Genomic DNA, 26861 nt, shown 5'->3' on the forward strand with positions numbered 1-26861 from the left:
ACCTTCGGCCTTTACAATCACTTCAAAAAATTGCAAATAATGGCATAAATCAAGTATTTTAAATGTTTGCTTACATTGTTTTTTTTCCATTGATGATTTTCTGTTCCCCTTCAATATGCCTTTGCAATTGTAAGACAATTTGACTAGTCAATTCTCTAGCACTGTCCCCTCTATCTTTGCATGTCATAGTCCTCTCCACTTCTGGGAGTGTCTGATTACAGTTTGTGTTGGCCCAGCTCCTCTACTCCTCCCTTCATCTCTTTACATCATTTATGTAGCTTCCAGGGCAGGAGCCTAGGGGAATACTTTGTGACCGCTCCGAGTCTGCTGTAGCGGCTGACATCTTTTTTCCAAGATGACGAAACCCAGTGGCAGTCTCAGAGCTTTTGGTTGCCCACACGAAGGAGGCCTTTTCATGTAAATAATATGCATAAATTGTTTTACACATGCACATATAATCTCATGGGATTTTTTTTTCAAATTAAAATTAATGAGGTGTCAGGGTCTGTTTAATCAAAACATATCGGCTTAGCTGTGCTGTCTGGGTAGAAAGCAGAGCATATGTTTATAATGAACAACTAAAGGGTATCAGTGTACATTTATTGTATGTTTTTAAGTTGTAAGCATGTATATATATATAAATTGACCTTACGTGAGAACATCAACACTTATATTGTACCTTACACTGATAACATCAACTTTATTTTCTATAAATTGCAGTATCCCACTGCTGTATCCCTTTAGAAATGACTTTTCAATGGTATGATTACTTGAATCTATTAACAGATAAAGTTGGCTTGGTTTTAACATGCTTCTGTACGATGTCTTGTGTAGAAGGGATATGAATCTATGTGTGCCTTTAAAGCTAGGTGTATCATCTCAGCTCCTACATCTAGCTGTCATTGACATGGGGTTTGTAGTTAGCTGGTTGCACTGGCCATCCTTTATGAATGTGGTGGGCCCTGATGAGTGGTACCTGAATCCTTTACCCCTTGGGTTCAAACAATCTGACATGAATAAGGAGTCTGTAGGGTGCGGTCACTAGTTAATTTATGTAGAAAAATGTGATGTGATATGTTGATAATACAAGGCTACTATTATAATAGGGTTGCACCAAGATATAGGTGGGGGGGGGGGTGGGGGTGCATTGTCTTGTATTCAAATCACGTGCTGGCAGAGAACATGCTTATAACGAGGTAAGAACAGAGAGATGACCTTATTAATCTGTTGCTGTTCCTTCACTGTCCAATAATTGCCTGGGGTCAGGGAAGGGACCTAACTGTATTGCATGGACCATAGCAGAGAAACGTCAGGTCACTAACCTGGCCTTTGCAATGGATCTGCATGCCTTTCAGGGTTACAAACGTGAGTTACATTTCCTGCCCTCTCCTCGGTTTCTTACCCCAAACATCCTTGCATCCCCTCAGTGACTTGTCAATTTCCATTGGGCTCACTCTGGGTTTCTGGACGAAGAGGTCACAGCCCAAGACGCTTCTGCAGGAGGTTCTCATACGTGTGTGCATCTTTTTGGCCTACCAGCATTTTGCTGTGGGGATTTGCAATCCCAGCTCGTGCCCCTTCCATTTGGACTGTATTCTGCACCTCAAATTTTCTCCTAGGTACTGGCTGCATTATTGGACCTGTTGTGTATTCCCATTGTTGTACACTTGGATGACGACCTATTGAGGCAACAAATGGCTAGAGCTCTGGAGGGCAATGTGTATTTGTTCAGACATTGCAGAAGTTGAGATAGATGCTAAACCCTCAGAAACCACCTCTAGTTCCAACTAATTGTTTGGAGTATCTGGGGCTGTTCCTTGCCAGAGTGTTTCCTTCCCCAGGAAAATCATCAGACTGTTAAATCTCAAGTTTGTGCTCATTCCCAGTGTAAACCGTTTGCAGGCAGAATTCTTCAGCTGGCAGTTCCTGAACCCAGAAGAGTGGTCTCTGCACCCGAAGGTGTTGCAGGATCTATGTCACATGAAAGGGCTGCCAAAATTGAGCCTGCTGGTTTGCAGGTTCAACAGCAAACTTGTGATGGTTACAGGGATCTGCTGGTAGGAGCAGCATATGTATTAATGCCTTTGTGAGTTTAGTATATCCAGTGTTTTGCCTTTCGTCCCCTGAAACTTATTCCTCACTTGCTCCACATGATTTAAGATGGAGGACATCCTGGTGATCCTCATTGCTTTGGATTAGCCCAGGCCGGATGTGTTGCGTTGACCTAGTAAGACTTCTTGCAGACTCGCTGTGGGCTCTGCCAAGCTGTGTGGATCTGTTGGCCCTCTGGCTTGAACAGGTTAATCCTGGGCTGGCCTACATTTTGTTGTTCGTTTGCCAGTGTCCAATCCTCCTGTAGGCAGCACTTTACCGCAAAGGTTGAAGACTTCTAATGTCCCTCAATGGAACAAAAAGTATTTTTAAGTTGAGTACAAAACCTTATTTTTTATTTTTTTTTCTAAACTACAACTTTACACTCTATTATCAGATCATACAAAAAGTCATATGATTATCCCAAGCCAAAAATAAGCTCAACAACTGAGATTTGGTTAAAAAAAAACTATATGTACACGCACGCGCGCGCGTGTGTGTATATGTATATATATATATATATATATATATATATACACAGTGGGGATCGAAAGTTTGGGCACCCCAGCTAAAAATTTGTATTAATGTGCATAAAGAAGCCAAGGAAAGATGGAAAAATCTCCAAAAGGCATCAAATTACAGATTAGACATTCTTCTAATATGTCAACAAAAGTTAGATTTTATTTCCATCATTTACACTTTCAAAATAACAGAAAACAAAAAAATGGCGTCTGCAAAAGTTTGGGCACCCTGCAGAATTTATAGCATGCACTGCCCCCTTTGCCAAGCTGAGACCTGCCAGTGTCATGGATTGTTCTCAATCATCGTCTAGGAAGACCAGGTGATGTCAATCTCAAAGGTTTTAAATGCTCAGACTCATCTGACCTTGCCCCAACAATCAGCACCATGGGTTCTTCTAAACAGTTGTCTAGAAAACTGAAACTGAAAATATGTGACGCTCACAAAGCTGGAGAAGGCTATAAGAAGATAGCAAAGCGTTTTCAGATGTCAATATCCTCTGTAAATCAGAAATGGCAGTCATCAGGAACAGTGGAAGTTAAAGCAAGATCTGGAAGACCAAGAAAAATATCAGACAGAACAGCTCGCAGGATTGTGAGAAAAACAATTCAAAACCCACATTTGACTGCACAATCCCTCCAGAAAGATCTGGCAGACACTGGAGTTGTGGTACATTATTCCACTATAAAGAGATACTTGTACAAATATGGTCTTCATGGAAGAGTCATCAGAAGAAAACCTCTTCTACGTCCTCACCACAAAAATCATCGTTTGAACTTTGCAAATGAACATATAGACAAGCCTGATGCATTTTGGAAACAAGTTCTGTGGACCGATGAGGTTAAAATTGAACTTTTTGGCCGGAATGAGCAAAGGTACGTTTGGAGAAGAAGGGGCACAGAATTTAATGAAAAGAACCTCTGTCCAACTGTTAAGCATGAGGTTGGATCAATCATGCTTTGGGGTTGTGTTGCAGCCAGTGGCACAGGGAACATCTCATGAGTAGAAGAAAAAATGGATTCAATAAAATTTCAGCAAATTTTGGATGGTAACTTGATGCCATCTGTGAAAAAGCTGAAGTTAAAGAGAGGATGGCTTCTACATATGGATAATGATCCTAAACACACCTCAAAATCCACGGGGGATTACATCAAGAGTCGTAAACTGAAGGTTTTGCCATGGCCTTCACAATCTCCTGACCTCAACATAATTGAAAATCTATGGATAGACCTTAAAAAAACAGTGCGTGACAGACAGCTCAGAAATCTCAAAGAACTGGAAGACTTTTGTAAGGAAGAATGGGCAAAGATACCTCAAACAAGAATTGAAAGACTCTTGGCTGGCTACAAAAAGCGTTTACAAGCTGTGATACTTGCCAAAGGGGGCAGTACAAGATATTAACTCTGCAGGGTGCCCAAACTTTTGCAGATGCCATTTTTTTGTTTTCTGTTATTTTGAAAGTGTAAATGATGGAAATAAAATCTAACTTTTGTTGACATATTATAAGAATGTCTAATCTGTAATTTGATGCCTTTTGGAGATTTTTCCATCTTTCCTTGGCTTCTTTATGCACATTAATACAAATTTTTAGCTGGGGTGCCCAAACTTTCGATCCCCACTGTATATATACATACACACACACACACACACACACACACACACACACAATATATGTGTCTGTCTGTCTATCTATCTATCTATCTATCTATCTCAAATCCTACCAATATCCACACTCTCCCATATGAACAGTAACTTTATGGTGGACATCCTAGTGATCAGATTTAACGAATTAAGAGATTTTCTAAACAAGATTAGTTAAGAAAATGAATGCAAGCCTTGTGGGAAGACATGAATGAGGAAGTCACATAAGAGGAAATCCTCTTGACTCTAAATAGATTAAAACTTGGTTAACCACCTAAGCCAAGTGGCCTATCTGCTGTTTATATTAAGAATTGTTAATGTATTTTAGAAACCTGTAACAAGTCCATTTGCAGTTGTATTTAAAAAAAATTCTGAGCACTACAATTTTCTTTCAGTGTTTATTTTTGTGAGCTAAACCATTGTTTGTTGGACTAAAGTTGTCAGTGATGGCGGGGTCTGGCGTTTAGCAGCAGCACACAGCATCAGCTGCTGTTTTTTTTGTCATTTGTGTCCCTTTGGGGGAGATTTCCCTTCACTTCCTGTCCCAAAGCCAAAACAGGGAGTGGAAGGAAATCCCTCCAAAGTGACGGAATCCTTGGTTGTCACCAGAACTAGTGCCCCCATTGGAAGATGGCCCCACTGTTACTGTTCTGGGGACAAGCCAAAATTAAGATTTTCTCTCTATGATAACAGTAAGCAAGAAAAACTGGGAGGAGGAATCTCCCTAATGGAAGCATAGACAGCAATGAAATATCTGACAGATGTTTTTGTTCCCTCTCCACTCTATCCAAAAACTAAAAAAAAAGTCTTTAGTTATACTTTGACATTTGCTCAACAAAGGGCATCATGCAGAGAGGAACACTTATCTACATAGTGAAAACTGTAAGGGGCAATCATTGTGGGAACATACATGAAAAAATTAAAGTAAATTAATTTTTTATTTTTTTCAAATTTTTCTTTTATAGTTTGTTAGCCAAAGAAAGCCAAATCCGTTCCCAGCAAAACAGTAATTTTTGTGTCAATTTTTTTCAAAAAAGGTTAAGTTATCATTAGCTGACTTTGCACACTGAAAAAAAGGTACATTTTGCACTGGTCACAAAGAAATGACACTATTCATAAGGGATTTAGAATATATGACAGAATAAAAAGCAAAATACCAGAATATCTAAAACAATTCTGTAACATCATTGCAGGATTTTAGATTTAAGTCCGTATTAATATTTTAATTATATTCAGCTGGTACAGCTTACAGCAGTGAGGGCTTGTTCATGACAGTAGCACTGGGCTGCGTTGCACACTGCAGTCCAGTCACAAGAACAAGGCAATTTGCCCTATGTCTTATCATTAACCCCTTCACATTGGTGCCTCCTGGCCCTTTAAGGGGTTTCTGACACTAGGGGGCGGGGTTTAGGGTCATGTGGGCACCGTGATTGGCTGTGTCGGCACTCATGATTGGAAAGGTCCTGATCGCAAGGAGAGATCGGGACCTTTCCATTGGATGCCGACACATGTTCTGGGAGTGCAAAGGGTGCACGCTCTCGGCACATGTTTGTTTACGAATGGTATGCAAATATGCAGCCACTCAGTGTCAAGGCCCAGCCTGCAAGCGGCCAGATATTTGTGCACTGTGGGCTTGAAGAGGTTAAAGTGAATCCCTTACATATACCCAGTGATGTGACTGGCCTCCGGTTATACTCCGAGATGAAACAAATCATCCTACATAAGCTGTACCTGTTTATCTGCAGTATTCTCCTCTCAAATTTATACATCTTGTTTGAGCTTTTAGGCAACAGGAGGAGGATAGCTGAAATTACACACTGCAGAGCTCAGTGAAGAGAGCTCTGAGAGGTGACTGGAGGGAAGGGACACACCTCCCTTTATACAGCTCACAGGAACAGAGCTGAGGCTGTCAATCACAGGTTGTGTACTGGAAGTCCCTCCCTTTCACCATTTCTCGCTTGGTGTCAGGAAAACTTGTCAGAAGTGATTCATGCTGATGGCAGATAAATGAAACAGCAGACAGAAATGGCACTTAGTGCTCTTAACTTAGATAAGTACACACTATAGAGGGATATGCTTTGTTCAGATTTCATGCCTGAGATTTACAACCACTTTAGGTTCACACCAACGCAGCAAAAAAAAAAAAAAAAAAGAACCGGTTTCATTTTTGGCGCAGTGTGTTCTGATATGCTGTAACACATTGCAACATGCTGCAGTGCATAGTAATCGCATACTGTGGCGGAACTGTTCCACCTGGGCTTCCTCATGCGGAGCGATGCATCTCAGCCAATGGTCCCCTTTTCCAGCAAGTCTTCCAGCACTCTGTCAAGGCAGGTATTAGAGCTCAAAACCAATCCTTCCCTGCTATCCCAAACCACGAGTCGAAACTTCGTGTAGGGTGAAATGAATGACTCTTTATTAAACTCAGCTCAGTATATACAGCTTCACCCCCACCAGACAGCCTGGCACCAGGTTTTCCCCACCCACAATTAAACCCTACTACCAACAATACAGTATGAACTCTATAGAAGTGAAAGACTACAAGTTCAAATTACCCTAAACTAACAGTGTAGAATGTCTTTGAAACGTATACAGCTTTACAAAGGGGAGAAAACTGAAACCGGGTAAAATGTTATCACAAAGGGACGGTTCGTCACACATACAATTAACCCCCCTGGAGGTATTCCCGAGTGTAGCTCGGGGTTAACTTTCAGTTCCAAAAGTGGTAAACCTGAGCAACACTCGGGATTACCCTGCGGCATTGCTCTGGGATTCCCTCTTGCACTTAGCTTGTCCTTCGCTCCCGCGATGTCCCCCCTGCAGCGTCCCTGGCCTTCTCCAAGCCGATGCCGACATCCGTCTTCCGGGTTCCGTTCCCTGCGAGCGTCGGGATGTACAGGGGACAGAACTGGCGGGAAATTAAACATTTTTAAAAGTGACATTCACTCAATACACTAAAATTACATAGTATAACATTACTGTATCAAAGCATTTCACATACATGTTGTCCCTACTGCTTCGTCCTGTGTCCTGCCTGCATTTTTACTGTTCTTTCTGCCTGGAAACTGAGAAAAGTCCATGGTGTCCAAAAAGCATCCCTTTAGGTCAAAAGCGGTTTTAGACCAGCTAGAGAACAGCGATAGTAAATCAGAACCACTTGCAGAATTGAGAGATAATGATTTGTGGGGAAATTCGTCATCAGACATTGAAAATGATTTTGCGACTTTGCTCAGCGATGTGAGAACTTGGCGCTCTATTTCAAATTTCAATGTTTTTGGTTTGATTACATTATTTAATTAAATTTATTATTATTATATCATTATTTTTTATGATTGTTTATTAAATTATAATTTATGATTTCATGTTTCAAATTTTATCCTACCTAGGATGTTTACTAGACTCTTATTCGGACAGATTTCAGTGAGTTATTCCTAAAAATTACAGGCCTACAATAAAAAAACATATTTTCATGCAAAAAAAATGTACCGCTTGGAGCACAGAAATACTGACATAATCAGACTGCTAGGTAGGTTAAGAAAAGGTTTAAAAAAATGCATGTTCAAAAAATTTCAGCACAAAAAAACTTCAAAATGCATAGCTGCTCATTAATTGGGCACAGACACATTCATTTATGGTGGCAAGAGCCCGTTAGTTGAACTTTAGCTATGCAAGGCAAAGCCACTGGTTCATTGTAAAGAGAATGTTGCATCAAATAAGGGCAGCACAGTGGCTAAATGGTTAGCACTTCCGCCTGGCAGTACTAGGGTCATTGGTTCGAATCCCAACCAGGGCACCACCTGCCTGGAGTTTGCATGTTCTCCCTGTGCCTGCGTGGGTTTTCTCCGGGTACTTCGGTTTTCTCCCACACTCCAAAGACATGCTGGTAGGTGAATTGAATCCTGTCTAAATTGGCCCTAGTATGTGTATCTATGAATGTGAGTTAGGGACCTTAGATTGTACACCCCTTGAAGGTTAGGGACTGATGTGAATGTACAATATATATGTAAAAAAGCGCTGCGTATATTGACGGCGCTATATAAGTACCTGAAATAAATTAAAAAAAATAAAAAAATACACTGCAGCTATAAAGTACACTTAGAGAATCCTGTAGATGCTGCCGTGGAAAGGCTGAATAGTGGGCAGTGCATACAGACAGAGCTTAGGTACTTATAGAAGCTTACTGTCCTTCTCCTTGCCTGGTGTGCCTCCCTTGTGGCCAGAAATTAGGCTGCTTGTTCCTCAATTGGAATGTGAGGTTTACTGGCAAGCTCTGACACTACACAGAGGTCAGGATGGGCAAAGATTCTCCTGGAGAGTTTGAAAGGCAGCTGAAGGCATTCACTGGCACCTCTAAATGCTTGCACTTTAAGGCCTCATGCACATGGGACGTTTTGCAAACTCTCCTAGAAGTCTTTCCTCCTGGCAGCAGCATTTGGCAGAAAAAAAGCCTTCCGCTTGTAAAAGTGTCTCAAGCTTTTAGGCGTGTTTACAGGCGTTAAGAGCTTGCAGGGTGTCCTCCCTGCAGCCCTCAATAAATCGTCCCTCCGCACACCTTACTTTGTGGTAAATACCCTCTCATAAACCCTTTTAGAAAAGTGATACTTTCATCCTTAAAAGTAAATAAATAAAACAACCTTTCCTATTTAACACATATAATCATTCCTATTCCAACCCCAACATAAATGAATAAATCATCAACTCATTCAGATAAATTCTAAATAATGAATAAGATGAAAATAAAAAATAGAAAATAAAACATATAAAATATATAAAATGTCCCAAACAATGTCCAAAATATAAGTCCAATCCAAAATCCAAAAGGAACTCTATTTAAATCCTGAGATGAAATTCTAATCCTCTTATCACTCTTCGTGAATCTCAAAGAAATAAAACTATAATAGTGTATTACCTTCTAAAAATAAATCCTAAAACATAAAAATACAATATCTGTGCAAATATAAGTGCACCAAAATATAAATATGGCTGTGAGCAAACAAGTATATCATGCAAACGGCATATCGTGTACACTATAAGCACAAGTGAAAAACACACAGCACACAAAAAAAAAATATATAAATTCCTAAATCAAAATATATATTATACACCCAGTCAGTAATCGTGAACACTCCAATTCACACGGTGAGAGACCGTGATCACCTCAAACTAGTGTAAATTGAATAATTACACTCAGGGAGTAATAACAAGCCTTGCAGGATATACTTGGTCAGTTAGTACCACTTCCCAGCTTTCCAACACTCCTGTGGTTAATCCTTCATAATCCTCATAAATGTAAAATAGGAGACTCAAAATGCATATTTATCAAAGTATAAAGACATTTAATAAACTCTTACATTAAGGTTTGTAGCAAACGACCATAGCAGTCAGTAGAAATCCACTCCTACACACAGAGAAGTTTTTCTGTTCTCCTGGTGCAGGAAAAAACATATGCCCACTTTCAAATGGCCACGATGGCACTTCTGGTTTCCGCGTGAGTGCGTCAGACGTCACGTGTCCTGACGTGTTTCGTCACTTCCTGGACTTTTTCACAAGGGCCTTATGTAGGCGTGGATTCACATGCAGTTTCAGCCCAATAATTTTCAATGGGCTGAAATTGTACCACACCAACATGCACTACTTTTGGAAATGCACTGCAACTGGATCATATGGTACTTTTCAACCATGTGATCTGGTGCGGGCAAACTCACTGCATTTGCGGCTTGCATTTGGGGTGTCATTAGCATTGCACTGACACCCGCTACAGATCGAAGAAAGCAATGCGGGAAACCAGCACAAAACACGGATTTCCCACACCACATTCTAGTGCAATGTCCATGGCATAATGTGCCAGCACATTGGCATGGTTCCTTGTTCTCCAAAGCTGGGTGCTTGAGAAATGGTGACTACGCTGTGGCTAAGCTGTAGTAAGTGTTGTAACTCTAGGAAAGTGGATAGGCCTTACATGAACATGTGCAACAAAGTTTTTGGTTAAAGTGTTTGGGTTAAGTGATTTTTCCCGTTCACGGCAAAAAAACGGCTTCAAGTCTGCCGCCCCCCATTGCTTGAAAACTGATTATGCTATAAAGGTTTTTACAGCGATCATTATGATTCATTTGTTGTGCAATTTCCAGCAGATAATTCTGTAATACAAGTCTGTCTGAGAAGAGATTGCTCACAATAGTCATGACATTTAAGTCATTTATCTGTGAACAAAATTGAGATGTGAAAAAAAAGTGTTGCTGCTTCACAGTGTTTTTCCATACTGTATGGTGACCGAGAACTAAACAAAAAGACGTGTGTTCTCTGCAGAGTTTTTCAATAATATTGCTTAAAGAGTACTTTACTCCAAAAACTCTGCACTTCGCCAATAAACATAATCTAAACTGCTGCATCAAATATGTAAACCAATCAAATTATGTCTTCTTTAAGCGTCCAGAGCACGAGTGATATTTAAAGGTTCAACCCCCCCCCCCCAAAAAAAAAAAACTCTCATACTTACCTGCTCTGTGCAGTAGTTTTAGCCTTGATCTTCTTCTTCTTGGCTTCTCCTGGCTCCTCCCCTTTAATCAGTGCCCCACTAGCAAGCCGCTTGCTGTGGGGGCACTGGTGCTTGCTCACTCCTGAGTCTGGCTCTATGCGCCCATAAGATGCATAGAGCCTCGGCTCTGCCCTGCCCCCTCTGTCCTCTACTCATTGGCTCCCTGGCTGTGATTGACAGCAGTGGGAGTCAATGGCTGCTGTTGCTGTCTCATCTAATGGGGTGAGAGAGACGTGGGACAGCCAAGGCTCTCATGCACATTGCTGGAGCGAGGGGCTCAGGTAGGTATTCAGAGGTGCTGAGAAGGAGCAGCACACAGAAGGTTTTTTTACCTTCATGCATAGAATGCATGAAGGTAAAAAAAACTTCAGCCTTTACAAACACTTTCGTATGCCTCAAGAGCCACCAGTTTTTTAGTTGATCTGGCATACATCCAGTCATTAGTATGAGTTGGAGGCTGCAGTAAGATATGACAGTACTAGGTCATCATCTATTTTCAGTTTAATTAAGATAGCTTGCAAGATCCATGCCTTTTTCGATATTCCATATAAATTTGTTATTAAGGTTTTGGGCAGTGCATATAAATTTAAAAGGGATACTCCGTGTTGTAAATTCAAAGATGAATAACAGTCTAGGAACACTTTTCATTTTATTAACATTCATTTTTTCCCAACCAAGAACAGGCCAGAGCGCTCCAGTTTTTTAAAGCAGTATTAAACCCAAATCAAAAAAATGTAATATATTACAGCTTACCAATCATTAGATGTGGAGGCTTTTTTTCCTCTGTTTTCACCTGTTTATCTGGCCTGTAACATACCTCCTGTATTAGATTGCCCCCACTATAGATGGAGCACAGGGGGCACATTTGGACAGCAGCATTTTCAGTCTGGGGGGAGGAGAGTGTTAGATGTACTAGCAGGTTTAAATACACAAAATAGATTGAACCCAAATACACAGATCAGTGCAGCAGCCTATTGCCTGCAGGGTTGATTGAGCGAAACAGTACTGACAGGGCAGTTGAATAGAAGTCTATCGGTAGATCGACTTCTGTTTAACCACAGTGGCCGCACATGGATTGAAATTTGTCTGGTTCCTGCTGGACCGGCTGAATTTCGATCCATGAATGGCCAGCTTTAGAGTTTAGCATCAACTAAGTATGTTTTAATTTACTCGTGTTGTACTATTTATTTTTAGGAGTTAGTAGCTGCACAGATGCACTATATTGCCAAAAGTATTGGGACACCTGCCTTTAATCGCACATGATCTTTAATGACATCCCAGTCTTAGTCCGTAGGCTTCAATATTGAGTTGGCCCACCATTTGCAGCTATAACAGCTTCAACTCTTCTGGGAAGGATGTCCACAAGGTTTAGGAGTGTGTCTATGGGAATGTTTGACCATTCTTCCAGAAGTACATTTGTGAGGTCAGGCACTGATGTCGGATGAGAAGGCCTGGCTCACAGTCTCCGCTCTAATTTATCCCAAAGGTGTTCTATCGGGTTGAAGTCAGGACTCTGTGCAGGCCAGTCAAGTTCCTCCAACCCAAACTTGCTTATCCATGTCTTTATGGACCTTGCTTTGTGCACTGGTGTGCAGTCATGTTGGAACAGGAAGGGACCATCCCCAAACTGTTCCCACAAAGTTGGGAGCGTGAAATTGTCCAAAATGTCTTGGTATTCGAAAGCCTTAAGAGTTCCCTTCACTGGAACTAGGGGGCCAAGCCCAACCCCTGAAGAACAACCCCACACCATAATCCCCCCTCCACCAAATTTTACATTTGGCACAATGCAGTGAGGCAAGTACCGTTCTTTTCGCAACCGACAAACCCAGACATGTCCATTAGATTGCCAGACAGAGAAGCGTGATTCGTCACTCTAGAGAACTTGTCTCCAGTGCTCTAGAGTCTGTTGGTGGCTGCTTTACACCTCTGTATCCAATGCTTTGCATTGCACTTGGGGATGTAAGGCTTTGATGCAGCTGCTCGGCCATGGAAACCCATTTCAAGAAGCCCTCTATACACTGTTGTGCTAATCTGAAGGCCGCATGAAGTTTGGAGGTCTTTAGCTATTGACTCTGCAGATAGTTGGCGACTTTTGTGCGCTTCAGTATGCAATGACCCCGCTCCGTCATTTTATGTGGCCTACCACTTCGTGGCTGAATTGCTGTTGTTCCCAGTTACTTCCAATTTGTTATAATACCACTAACAGTTGACTGTGGAATATTTAGTAACAAGGAAATGTCACGGATGGACTTATTGCACAGGTGGCAACCTATCACGGTACCACGCTTGAATTCACTGAGCTCCTGAGAGCGACCCATTCTTTCACAAATGTTTGTTGAAGCGGTCTGCATGCCTAGGGGCTTGATTTTATACACCTGTGGCCATGGAGATGATTGGAACACCTGAATACAATGATTTCGAGGGGTGTCCCAGTACTCTTTGCAATATAGTGTATGTTGATAGGAGAGAGGCATTGCTAAACACATGCAGGATCACTTTAAACCGGCAAAGCCTGTCACAGTCTGATTGTACAATCTTTTGAGCGTTTAACTTTTAAGCTCCACACACATTACAATCTGGTTGTACAATCTCCTTTAGATCTACCATCAAGTATGTAGTGCAAGGGCATTCCCGATTGGATACAAATTCATTGGATAGTTTAGATAGGTCCTCATATTGCATAAATTCAGCAGATCTAAAAGGTTTTGTACAGAGGTCATGTAGTCAAATTGGTAAATCTAAGGCTCACCATAAATATTACAATCAATTGAATTTGCATCAAGTTATGTAGGATCCATGTTCTGCATAGTTGCCAGTAGATCTAAAGATGTTCTATAATCAGAATGTATCAGAATTTGTACAATTTAGCGAGATGATGGAGCTAATACAACTTCTAAGTGATATAATTATTTACTCCTTTATAAATCTGTATGCTTGCAAGAAACACAAAGTACAGCAATTCAGAAAGTAATTAAGGTGTTTAAAGTGCAAAATTTGCACTTTATATGTTATCTAGTACTCTGTAAATGAATACTTAATGAAGTCTAATCCTGTGAGGCCTAAGAGATTGATCTAATGCAGAGTTCAGTAACCCCTCATTGGTTATCTCAGTTAACTGAATGTGTTACTTTTGCTTGATGATAAATTATGTTCTTCTTTTCTGGTCTCTCTCTAGGTGAGCAGAATATTGTACAGCTTTTACACAGCTTTCAAGAGGTCATGTAAGCAGACATCAGATGTGAAGGATTCCACCCTCCCCACCCCAGACAGTGATGTGTTCACCTTCATGGTGTCTCTAGAGGTGAAGGAAGATGATGGCAAAGGCAATTTCAGGTAACGTCATGCTTCAAGAACAACTCCTTTAGGCTAACTGAGATACCATTTTAAAGCTGGACTCCTGACAAGCAAATATATATTGAAATATTTATTTATTACAGGTACTTATATAGCGGCGTCAATTTACGCAGCACTTTACATATATATTGTACATTCACATCAGTCCCTAACCCTCAAGGGGCATACGATCTAAAGTCTCTCACATTCATACATACACATACTAGGGCCAATTTAGACAGGAGCCAATTAACCTACCAGCATGTCTTTGGAGTGTGGGAGGAAACTGGAGTACCCGGAGGAAACCCACGCAGGCACAGAGAGAACATGCAAACTCCAGGCAGGTGGTGCTGTGGTTGCGATTCAAACTGACGACCCGAGTACTGCCAGGCGGAAGTGCTAACCATTTAGCCACTGTGCTGCCCATATATGTAGTAATTGCGACCCTGTGTATATAGAGTTGGCCCCCAAATCTGTAACTGTTAAAGCTTAAGTTTAGCCTAAATTGTGAACATAAAAATCAGCACAGGGAACATAACTTACATTTAGCAGGATGTGTCCCTTGTGCTGATTTTTTTTGGATTAGCAGAAATTTTTGTCTTTCATTCCCCAGCCTCTGCCCCTTCCATTCCTAGATCCTGTGTCATTCATAGAAGCTGTAGTAAGGTGGATCTGTCAGGAAAGGCCAGGTATAGTTGAGCTGTCTTGAAGAGACCTCCTTAGAACTGATCAGTTGTATTAACCTCCGCACCTGAAGATTACTGAAGGGGGGGGGGGGTGTTGGAAAGATGAAAAAATTTCTCCTAAATTAAGAAAAATCAGCACAAGGGACACATCTATACTAGAGGTATGTTCACACAGCCGCTGCATTACAGTGCAACGATTGGTGTGCTGTGTGGTCTGGCCGGGTCAGCACAGCTCACTTTTTTTTTACATTTATAAGAAATTGATTGTAATGTCACAGACTAATTTTTCATAAGGTTCAGTTGGCTGTCACTCCATGCGAGGAGTGGATTGCACGCATTACTTTTTTTTTTTTTACTGCACACCACTGCAACATAGTGGTGTGAACCAGTGGTGTATTTTGATTTTGTGCTGCCCTAGGCAAGACTAAAATTGCGCCCCCCCCATCTAAATTTGATCCACCCCTTCCTGTTTAGGGCCCACTCCTTAATATGTAAACTCCACCCCTTCCACTTTAGGCTCCACCCCTTCCTATTAGAGCTCCACCCCAGCAGACGGTCAGAGACTGAGAACAGGGATCAGGAGACGGTCAGAGACTGCAGACAGGATACAGGAGAGAGTCCCCAAAACCCCTCCCCTTGCATCAGGGTCCCCAAGTTCCCCCTCCTTAAATCAGGGACCCTCGAGTCCCCCCTCAACATTGTGGTCCATACCCCCCCAATAAATCAGCATCTTCCTTTAAATCATGGTCTCCAGAGTCCCTTCACCTATGTGCATCAGAGTCCCCATAGCCCATCCCCTTATATCAGGGTCCCCCAGAGCCCCCTCCTTAAATTTGGTTTCCCAGAGTCCTCCCTCCTTACATTAGGATCCCAAAAGTCCCCCCCCCCCCCAAATACATCAGAGTCAGTCCTTCACATCATGGTCTCCAGATTCCCCCCCACCTTACATCAGGGTCCCCATAGGCATTTCCTTTACATCATGGTCCCCCAGAGCCCCCCTCCTTAAATCCGGGTCCTCATAGTCCCTACCACTTACATCAGGGTCCCTAGAGTCCCCACCAATACATCAGGGTCCACCTTTACATCATTGTCTCCAGAGTCGGCATATGTCGCTTTGAAAAACTCCAAATGGGAAGGGAATGTGACCATATCAGCATATCCACAATCCTCCTTGCTCCTCTCCCTCAGATACAATGGGCATGAAAGAATAAAAGGTAAAAACTCCAATGGTGCAGTACATTTAGCACCTTTTATTATATGAGTGCAGACAGCCACTCACAAGATAACTGATAAAAACACACCTTTAGATAATATGTATGGTAGTGTGGTGGATTGAAAGCAGTGCTTTCACCACCGCCGGATCCCAAACAATGGCGCTTTCGCGTCACTTCTGATTCCGATCCCAAACGACACTTCCGGTCACCGCATAGCCTCACCCTTACATGTTTCAGCACTTCTGACTTAGTCATAGGGACGGCTGTGCGGTGCGGCACTCCCTTTATATATCCGACACATCGCTTGCATTGGTTGGTCACCGCCCCAAGTCCACCCACTTAAGGAGCTATTCGCCTATCAGTCCGGTGAAAAAACTCCTCAATTTACCAAAAAATGTCAGCCATGGGAGGAAATAACTCAATATATCCTGATCAATACATACTAAAAATACACCATAATTTGCAAATTCTTTCCAAATCAGCCAATGTGATTGTCTGGATTTTTTTTCTCATTTTGTCTCTCATAGTTGAGGTCTACCTATGATGCCAATTACAGGCCTCTCTCATCTTTTTAAGTGGGAGAACTTGCACACCTGGTGGCTGACTAAAAACTTTTTTGCCCCACTGTACGTGTTATATTGATTTGTAATGTTTAATAGTATTTTTAGTATGTATTGATCAGGATATATTGAGTTATTTCCTCCCATGGTAGACATTTTTTGGTAAATTGACGAGTGGGAGAACTTGCACAATTGGTGGCTGACTAAATACTTTTTTGCCTCACTGTAGATCTTGATGATATTTGAGTTTAACCATAAAATTATACCATTATGTAAAACATTATAAATGAGGAAAACAGACTAAAACAAATAGATTGAACTAAAAGAAATTAAATAAAAATACACAATAAAAATTATATAAACTTTTGTCAGCTTGAAGTTCCCCTGGATAGTGTGTCTATTGATTGCTCATAAAGCAATCGATGTCCAATTCAATGTTAAGGTCCCCTGGTGTTAAGGATTGAAGAAGATAAATCCACTTGGTTTCCTTCAGAGTTGCATGCTGCGGCTGAGATTCCCACATGCATGCATGGGAGTGACGTCATTGTGGTTCGGCTGATCAAGTGGCTGTAGCCTGCGAACCCGGTAGGAAGATGGGTGAAATGGAAGCCTCTTCAGCGGTGACATCGCACTGCTGGAGGGCTTCGTTTTTAGGTAATTTGCTAGTATGCCATGCATATTAGTACATTACGCCTTTGGCTTGCAGGGGAAAACTTTTTTTTTTTTTTTTTGGTTTAGTTTTGAGTTTCCTACCACTTTAAATCCTGCACACCAAACGTACAGTTGTGGCCAAAATTATTCAACCCCCACTGAAATTGAGTGTTTTGGCCAGTTTGACATTGCTTTTGATCATTCAGTCATCTTGCTTACATTTACATTAAAGAGGCACTTGTAGGTCAGACAAATATAACATAACAGTTATAATGAAATAACCACAAATGTCTTTTCTGTGCTCACAGCATTATCAGTTTTATTCAACCCCCAAGTGACATTCAATCTTAGTACTTAGTACAGCATCCTTTTACAGTTATAACAGCTTTTAAACGTGAAGCATAGCTTGACACAAGTGTCTTGCAGCGATCTACGGGTATCTTCGCCCATTCTTCATGGGCAAAGGCCTCCAGTTCAGTCACATTCTTAGGCTTGCGCACTGCAACTGCTTTCTTTAAGTCCCACCAGAGGTTCTCAATCGGATTTAAGTCTGGTGACTGCGATGGCCACTCCAAAATGTTCCAGCCTTTCCTCTGCAACCATGCTCTAGTGGACTTGGAGGTATGCTTGGGATCATTGTCCTGTTGAAAGGTCCAACGTCTCCCAAGCCTCAGGTGTGTGACGGACTGCATCACGTTTCCATCCAATATCTCCTGGTACTGAAGAGAATTCATGGTACCTTGCACACGCTGAAGCTTCCCTGTACCTGCAGAAGCAAAACAGCCCCAAAGCATGATTGACCCTCCACCATGCTTCACAGTAGGCAAGGTGTTCTTTTCATCATAGGCCTTGTTCTTCCTCCTCCAAACATAGCGTTGATCCATGGGCCCAAACAGTTCTAATTTTGTTTCATCAGTCCACAGAACACTATCCCACAACTTTTGTGGTTTGTCCACATGGCTTTTGGCATACTGCAGTCGACTCTTCTTATTCTTTGGAGACAGCAAGGGGGTACGCCTGGGAGTTCTGGCACGGAGGCCTTCATTACGCAGTGTGCGTCTTATTGTCTGGGCTGAAACTTCTGTACCCACATCTGACAAATCTTTTCTCAGTTCCTCAGCAGTCACACGGGGACTTCTCTCCACTCTACGCTTCAGGTAGCGCACAGCAGTCGAAGTCAGCATCTTCTTTCTGCCACGACCAGGTAGCGTTTCAACAGTGCCCTTTGCCTTGAATTTGCGAATGATGCTTCCTAAGGTGTCTCTTGGTATGTTTAACATCTTTGCAATCTTCTTATAGCCATTGCCCTTCCTGTGAAGAGAAATCACCTCTTCTCTTGTCTTCCTGGACCATTCTCTTGCCTTCACCATGTTTGTAACCACACCAGTAAATGTCTAGAAGGAGCTGAGTATCACAGTCATTTTAAAGCTGCCTAATTGGTGCTTATTATGCTTGATTGCTGCTCGGTGACATCCACAGGTGTTTTCAATACCTGATGGAAAGCACCTGTATGAACCTCTGTTCTTCAGAGTGGTAGTCTTTAAGGGGTTGAATAATTGTGGCAATGAAGAAACCACATAAGAACCATTTACTACTGTATTACATAAACAATTGATGTCATTTTAGTTGCATTTGGGTAGTTACAACGTCCTTGTAGGATTTGATTCTGAATACAATTCCAAATGTACACTATAGTCCCTAAACCCCTTTACAGCATTGGGGGTTGAATAATTTTGGCCACAACTGTAGCTGTGAACGGAGGTGGTTTTAAATTCCAGCTTGATGTAATTCAATGTATGAATGTCTCTTATTTTTTTCGCTGTGTTTCCTGAAGAGTAGTGCTGTGTAATGATCATAATGTCTGACTTTGTTGTTATACTTTGTCATTACTGGTTACATTTCTGCTTCTGAAACCGGGCTGGAAAAGCCATTCTGTCAGTGAGACGGTACAATCTTTTTTTATCTGGCTTTCCAAAGCTGTGCCTTAATCGACATGCTAATGTCACAATGGCAGATTACAATGGCTGTCATCTCAGCATTCACCGGCCTGGGTGGAAAATTGCAGTTTCTACTCTCACATAAAAATGTTGTGAAAGGCTTTAAAAATAGATTATTCAGAAAGGATCTTTTATTTGCCACTTATTTGTGTATTAAGGATAAGCAGCTGTATTCACATTGCAACATGTTTCCTTGTTTCAGTGCTTCGCTGTCAAGTTGCACTTCAATGTGGGAATCTTAGAATGAGCTCTTTATAAAGAAGATTATAAAAGCACATTGTGCCTCTTTCTGAAATTAATAGAGAACAGGGTGCCAGCTAGAATCCAGACATCTGCCTGGGCCCACGTCTTGCACAGAAGCCTCTTCTTAAAGGCACTGCCGCTCAACTACATCCTACATCATGTTCTTAGAGTACTTTTAAATGTCCCACCTGAAATCTCAGGGTAGAAATGCACGTGGCATCGCAAACTCTCACAGCTGAACTTTAAACTGTGTTTTTCATGTCATGCCCTATTTAAGACCCTGTGATGTCATCACTGGGTCTCTGTGTTTCTCAACGCAATACAGCAAGAGAATGAATGAATAAATAATCCTCCTGCGCTTTATGGAGTCCCTACAGTCCCAAGCTGCTCACACTCAAAACTGGAACCTTGTACAGTAAGCAGAACAAAAGAGATCATATAGTGGAGCGCTATTGAAAAAAATCAATGATAACTCATATACTATACAGTAAAGCAGAGACAAAATAAATGCCACACGTGCTCTTTACATAACATGCATAAAGGTAGATGATCTATAGTCTTGTAGCCACTAAAGTGCTCATAATAACATATACAATATACATGTGTAATAACATATGCTAGTCCCCACACTTCACACTCCACAAGTTAGATTGGTGAGTGTGCAATAGTGACCAAAAAGAAACACTGAATTCCTTAATGAAACAGTTCATATATAATCGTGCTCCACTTAGAAATTATCCTGACGAAGTCACAAGACCTCGTGACGTAATGCGTAGATATGCCGTGACGCAGCTTCCGGTTCGATCCGCGGTGACGCACATCCGGTGCGGCTGCCATCTTACTACACCTGGATAAGCCAGAACTCATGCAGTACACCTATGCATGCGGTTGTCTATGGAAGTGATTACTACTGAATGTGAGTGAACATTGTCTACCTAATTAACTTATCTATACTTTACAAAGAATACTACACTATGGAAAGTTTTTCTCTCTCGCTCATCATGGTTAATGATCAGTGACTCACCTAGTTGCTGGCAGCACTCAGAGTGTCCTGATTACTTATCCACTGCTGAGGGGTCCACGGAAGGTACGCTGAGGTTACCTACACTTGGAGTAAGATCCTTTTGTGATCTTAGAGGCGAGAAGGCCCATTGGGTCGCAGAGTTAAGGTGAGGGGGCAATTTAGCCACAGGAGGAGTGTGTTACCACCATCACTGGATATCACATGCGTTACCACCTGCATGAATTCATTTCTTATTTAAATATTTTTTATTGAAAAATTTGAAACATACAGAATAACTGAAAACAATGGTATAAAGAGGTTCACAATTAATACAAACATTGTATGGGTAGGAGAAGATGGAGTGGCGGTACCCTGCCAGTTGGCCGAGGTACATTGCAAAGTCTTGGCTCAGTTACATGAGAGGTATGCTCCTTTTTGTGGACCTTATTGAAACTTTGGTAGTTATACTGTATTTAAGGGGGGATTAGAAAGGGGAAAGGGGGATGCATGAATTCATTTCTAAGTGGAGCACGATTATATATGAACTGTTTCATTAAGGAATTCATTGTTTCTTTTTGGTCACTATTGCACACTCACCAATCTCACTTGTGGAGTGTGAAGTGCAGGGACTAGCATATGTTATTACACATGTATATTTGATATGTTATTATGAGCGCTTTAGTGGCTACAGGACTATAGATCATCTACCTTTATGCATGGTATGTAAAGAGCACGTGTGGCATTTATTTTGTCTCTGCTTACTGTATAGTATATGAGTTATTATCATTGATTTTTTTTCAATAGCGCTCCACAGCAAGAGAATGACTGGTGGAGGAGCCTCACAGGAGTCTTCCTAAAACATCACAACAACCTGCTTCAGTACCAATCTCAAGAGTATTCATCTCTGATGCAAGCATTGGGGTTGGATCATGGGAGTTATGCAAGTGTCAGAATGCCTTGATGGGTAGATGCTAGTCTGAAGGTGTAGGTGTTCCTAGGCAGACAGCACTTCCATGTGGATGGTTGTAGGTACCTCCCCACATGTGATGCTGAGCCTCCATGATTAAAAGAAGCATAATCCAATATTTGAAAGTTGTGGGCCAGGGACTTTAAGGCTGGAGAAGAAAGGACTAAATAATGCTGGACATCCTCCTACCAAGAAATATAGTATCAGACTTTCTGCAACTTCTAAAGCACACTTTAAGAAGCTCACAGTGTGCAGACAAATCTGACTATGCATTTTCAGTACAGGAGAGGAGTCTCTACAACCATGCAAGACTGACATCACTGCCCACCTCTCCGCCTCATCCAATCAGAGAATAATTTGTACTCACTGAGAAAAATGCAAGACATCCTTTGAATGGCTCTCTTGTCAAGCGAGTGAACTACTGTGGTTACTATGCAGCGTGGCGGCCGCTTGATACAGGACCCAGAAGACCGTGCGGATCACTATAGTAACAGCAGGTATGGAATATGTATACTTACTTTGGTCCAAGCTGGACCAATGTAATTGTGCAACAAAAAAACCATACCTGGAATTCATAGCTAAATATATATGAATGACCACATTCTGGTAAAAACCTTCTTCTTTATTTCATCTGTATAAAAGTGCATCCTCAGTGCAGCAAGAGAAGGGAGACTGCTAATACATTTTGTGCTTTGTAATGCTTAGTCCTAAAATTCCCCACCCTAGAACTAAAATGTTTTGACTGGAATTTCACTTCCAAACATGCTAGGATCACCTTTTTAGTTGCTTTGATTTGATAGAACAATAGAAACTCATTCTTGGCAATTAGTAGTTTTAATCATTCCCTCTTTCTTTCTTTTTTTGCTTTCTGCAGTCCTGTACCCAAAGATCGAGATAAACTGTTCTTCAAACTCAGACAGGGAACTGAGAAGAAAGTGGTCATCACAATCCAGCAGATGTCAAACAAGGAGCTGGTGGCGGAGAGGTGAGGACAATGTTTGTGCCATGCATTTTTTTACTTTTCACTTTGTGTTTTATTAGAAAAAGGTAATTGCTTTAAGGCTCTACAGTATTCACACTAGGGTGTTTTAAATTGCAGGCGGAATCGCTGTGACTCTACCCGCAATTTGAAAACTCGCTGTGAAAACGCACGATTGCATGTTCAGGTGCCATTGATTTCAATGGCACCTGAAAATGAGGGGCATTTTTGCTGTGATCTCGGCGTATTTTTCCGCGTGACAAACGCAAACAAAATTGCGGGACGTGCGACGCCCAAAAAAGTATTCAGAATAGTTTTTGGGCATTGCGCGTTCTGCGGAAAAACACGCTGCGATCGTGGCAAAGAAGCCCTGTGTTTTCAGATGCCATTGCAATGAATGGAACCTGAACATGGGAGAGCACATTTTCCCAGAGCATTTTCAAATTGTGGGCAGATTCCACCCGCGATTTGAAGCGCCCTAGTGTGAATGGAGCCTAAAGCAGGACTCTACAGGGCTAGCCCTTCTAGGCCAAGTCCCTCAACTTCTTTATTACTAGTTGATCCTGCCTGTATGTCTGTTTAGTTTCCACTTTCTATATAGGGCAGGGGTAGGCAACCTGCGGATCTCCAGCTGTTGCAGGACTACAAGTTCCATCATGCCTCTGCAAGTCATATCTGTAACTGTCAGTTTTGTAATGTTACAATGCCTCATGGGAAATGTAGTTCCACAACAGCTAGAGAGCCTCAGGTTGCCTACCCCTGGTGTAGGGTGGCAGCGTTCTGTAGTAGTGAAATCACTGCAGTTTTTTGTCATCCTGTAGAGAAGGCACTCTAAAATGGACATACAGTTTTAGATAGGATTTAGTTGAAGGCTGTAGTACTTACCTCAGTTCTATGGTCCTCACCGGTGCCAACATCTCCTCTCCAACGTCTACCTGGTTCCCTTCTTCAGCCAGCTACAGTGTTTATTCTACAAGGGTTTGTGAACATACAGGTAAGTATGTTTTATTGCAGAAGAGACATTGCATATCTCTTCTGCAATAAAGAGCCTGCCTGTTTGCAATGTTTTGAACTCTAGTTCCTCTTTAACCACTTCAAGTCCGGACACTTACACCCCCTTCCTGTCCAGGCCAATTTTCAGCTTTCAGCGCTATCACATTTTGAATGACAATTGCGCGGTCATGCAACACTGTACCCATATGAGTTTTTTTTTTGAGACCGATAAAACTTTATTTTGGTGGTATTTATGAACCACTGGGATTTTTATTTTTTTGCTATATAAATGAAAAAGTGCAAACATTTTTAAAAATAAAAATTTTGCAAATAAATAATCTTTCTTTATAAATCTTGGCCAAAATGTATTCAGCTTTTTAGTAAAAAAAAATAACCCAAATTAGTGTATAACCAAAAGTTATAATTTTTCAAAATTTGTTTTTTTTTACATTTTTTTTTTTAAATTTTTATTTTATTTTTATATATATATATATATATATATATATATATATATATATATATATATATATATATATATATATTTTTACATACAGTCACCCTACCAGTAGTGTCACCATAGTGACACTGTACTACTTATGGGGGGTGATGAAGATATTTTTTTTTTCTTTTTTTACACTGATTGCTTTTATACCAATAAAGGCTGTAAAAGCAATCATTTCTCCTTCTCTCTGGCTGCATTTTTGCAGCCAATGAGAAATACTGTGCAAGCTGTGATTGGTCACAGCTTGTCACATGGTACAAGGCTGTTGTGAATGGCCTTGTACCATGTGACCTCTGTGATCATTCACAGATTTCACAAGTAGTAAGCAATGATGTCAGAAAGTGACATCTTGCTTACTAATATTCATGTGATCACTGATTGGCCAATCAGGGATCAAATGAATCGGGACCTCACACAGAGGTCCCATACAGCAACCGGTGATCCCAGGGAGTGCGCACAGGCAGTGAATGCAGGTGCCTTTTGTAAACGGCGACCTGCTTCGGCACTGCTCCCGTCCGGCCGTTTATGTACATGGGCCAAATGGGAAGGGGTTAAGGAAGAAAGAAATTAAAGCTCCACTCCAGCTAAGAAGTTAAAGCCGAAGTTTAGTTTTAAACGCCCCTATCAGTATCATAGTTTGCTGGACAGCTTGGCCTGCCTGTAAAGCTGGGGAATAATATACAAGAAGTAAAGGCCTGTGAAATAAAATTAATTTATATGCTAAATGCTATAATTACAAATATTTATCCTATAAGGTTGCCAGAATCAGGTGCCAGCACACGATTGCATGTCTTTTCCTGCCCACTCCTCTGCCAGTTTTGTGTCCCTGACAACCCTGCTGTCAGTCAGTGTGGGATGGACTGTAGGTCCTTTAGAAATAAGGTGGTCTGCAGTGATTGCGGTGTGGTATGTCCTGGTTTCTGTAATGTTCCTGTGTTGGCAATAAGGCAGATTCTTCATTCCATCTATATAATGATAATTATGTTGGCTGTGATAAAGCGCTTTGTGTAAAGCTTCATAGACACCATCCATTAATACCTGCTCTCATTGTCGGTAATCCTTTCATGTGACACCCTGTTATTATTTTAATATTGATAATTAAATGTTAACTTTTGAAGTTTTGCTTCATTGCAGCTTTTGTTAGACTTGTCTGACAGGGCATAGAGCAGATATTTCCATATCTGTGACATAGTAATTGGGTGCTTTGGACTTGTCATAGAATGGATTGTAAGAATTGCACCACAGACGGACAAGACTGTTACGGGAAGAAAAGGGTGAACACATCCTGGGCTAAATTTGTTTGAAAAAAAAAAAAAAAGGAAGAAAAGACCAACATCTGCCCTTCAGTATAGTTTACAGCAGAAGCAGTTTAGTGTTCTCATAGTTTAGCCTTTTACACTACCATGGGTGAACCGAGTGGCAGGGTTGCACAGAGGAGGGTGAGTATTCACTTGCCGACCATTCATTTACCTGGTATGTCACTGAACTTCAAGTAGTTTTACCTAGATGATGCCTACAGCTGTACCGTTTTTTAAAGCCGACGGTCGGCTCTCTTGTAATAGCAATCTGAGTGGCTAACTAGCTGCTCAATTGTTAATAAAAGCAGCCGGAGGGTACGTCCCCCCTCCCGCCAACTTCCTCTGCTTTAATGGGATCTCCTATCCCACCGGAAGTCCTGATCGAACAGCCAGCACTTCCGCCAGCTGATCATAGAGCCCAACAAAGACCAGATTGGCGTTGTTGGGCTTTATGATATAGTAACCCAGAAGCGATGACCTTACATCACTTCCTGTTTGCTTGGAAATAGACGGTGCCATTTCTAAAAAAGAAAACCATTTAATCACACTGATCTTGGTGAGAGTAAATGCTTTTAAGAGCAAAGGAAGGATTTGAGGTCCTATTGACCCCAGATCCCTCCATAAAGAGTACCTGTCACATGCCTATTTCTGTCACAAAGGATGTTTACATTCCTTGTGACAGCAATAAAAGTAATTTAAAACATTTTTTGTTAAAGCGACAATGTTAAAAAAAAAAAAAAGTGCCCCCATCCCCCCGTGCTTGCGTGTAATGGCGATTGCATGCGTCGGTCCCGCATACAAACAAACAATAATCATCCCGCATGTTCGGTATCGTCGCAAATGTCAGATCATGGGCAGTAATTCTAGCACCAGACCTCCTCTGTAAATCTATAGTGGTAACCTGTAAAGTATTGCCTATGGATAGTAAAATTTACGTCGTTTGTCACCATTGCACGGGTGTGTGCAATTTTAAAGCATGATTTGTTTGGTATCTACTTGGTGTAACATCTTTTATAGTTTGCCAAAATTGGGTTAGGAATTGTTTTTTGTATTAAAATAAAAAAAAGTGAATTTTTTTTACCAAAAAATTGCATTTCAAACACTGCTGTGAAAATACCATGTGACATAAAAATTGCAAAACCCACCAATTTATTTTCTAGGGCCTCTGCTTTATAATGTTTTGGGATTCTAGCAAAAAATACTGATTGTTACAAAATTTAGCTACGGCTACAATATAGCTGCAGGTTAATATGAAGAAAATTAGTATTATTCAGGATTTATATAGCACCAACAGCTTGCTAAGCACTTAATAAAAGGAGACTTAGTAGTTAGAAGACAATTTGTGTATCTCGTTACCTGCAGGCAGCTGCTTCTGTTACAGATGTTCTTTGCTTTGGCGTCTCAGAGTCATTGGATATTGTTCTGAGTAGTTGTCTTCTGATGCTGCAAAGGTTTACAGCTGCCACTGCTACTGAGAAAAGTTGCACTGCTTGCCTGTCCCCTTTCTGTCATCTCGGCCATTCACAAAACTCTTGCTGTTGTCCCAGGGAAGATCCTCTCATTTCATTGCTCTTCCTCCATTCACAGAAAACGATGCATTGTCGGAGAACAAGAATGCAAGTTTTGCTGATGGCAGAGAAGGGGTGGGC

At 41.3% G+C, this 26861-nt stretch overlaps 1 protein-coding gene across 1 annotated transcript in view; it reads left to right on the top strand.

The window, feature by feature from the left end:
• Positions 1-26861, top strand: part of LOC149462827 (rab GTPase-activating protein 1-like) — a gene marked incomplete at its 3' end in the record, with an annotated part of 162451 nt that overhangs the window by 79625 nt on the left and 55965 nt on the right. The window contains exons 6-7 of the mRNA XM_089676349.1: positions 13962-14119; positions 22315-22425. Of these exons, the coding sequence (XP_089532475.1) occupies positions 13962-14119; positions 22315-22425 (269 nt within the window). The remainder of the gene's footprint in view (positions 1-13961; positions 14120-22314; positions 22426-26861) is intronic.

This window comes from Staurois parvus, unplaced genomic scaffold, assembly GCF_062004578.1.
Source record: "Staurois parvus isolate SC_StPar_1 unplaced genomic scaffold, SC_StPar_1.0 ptg000166l, whole genome shotgun sequence".
Lineage (NCBI taxonomy): Eukaryota > Metazoa > Chordata > Amphibia > Anura > Ranidae > Staurois > Staurois parvus.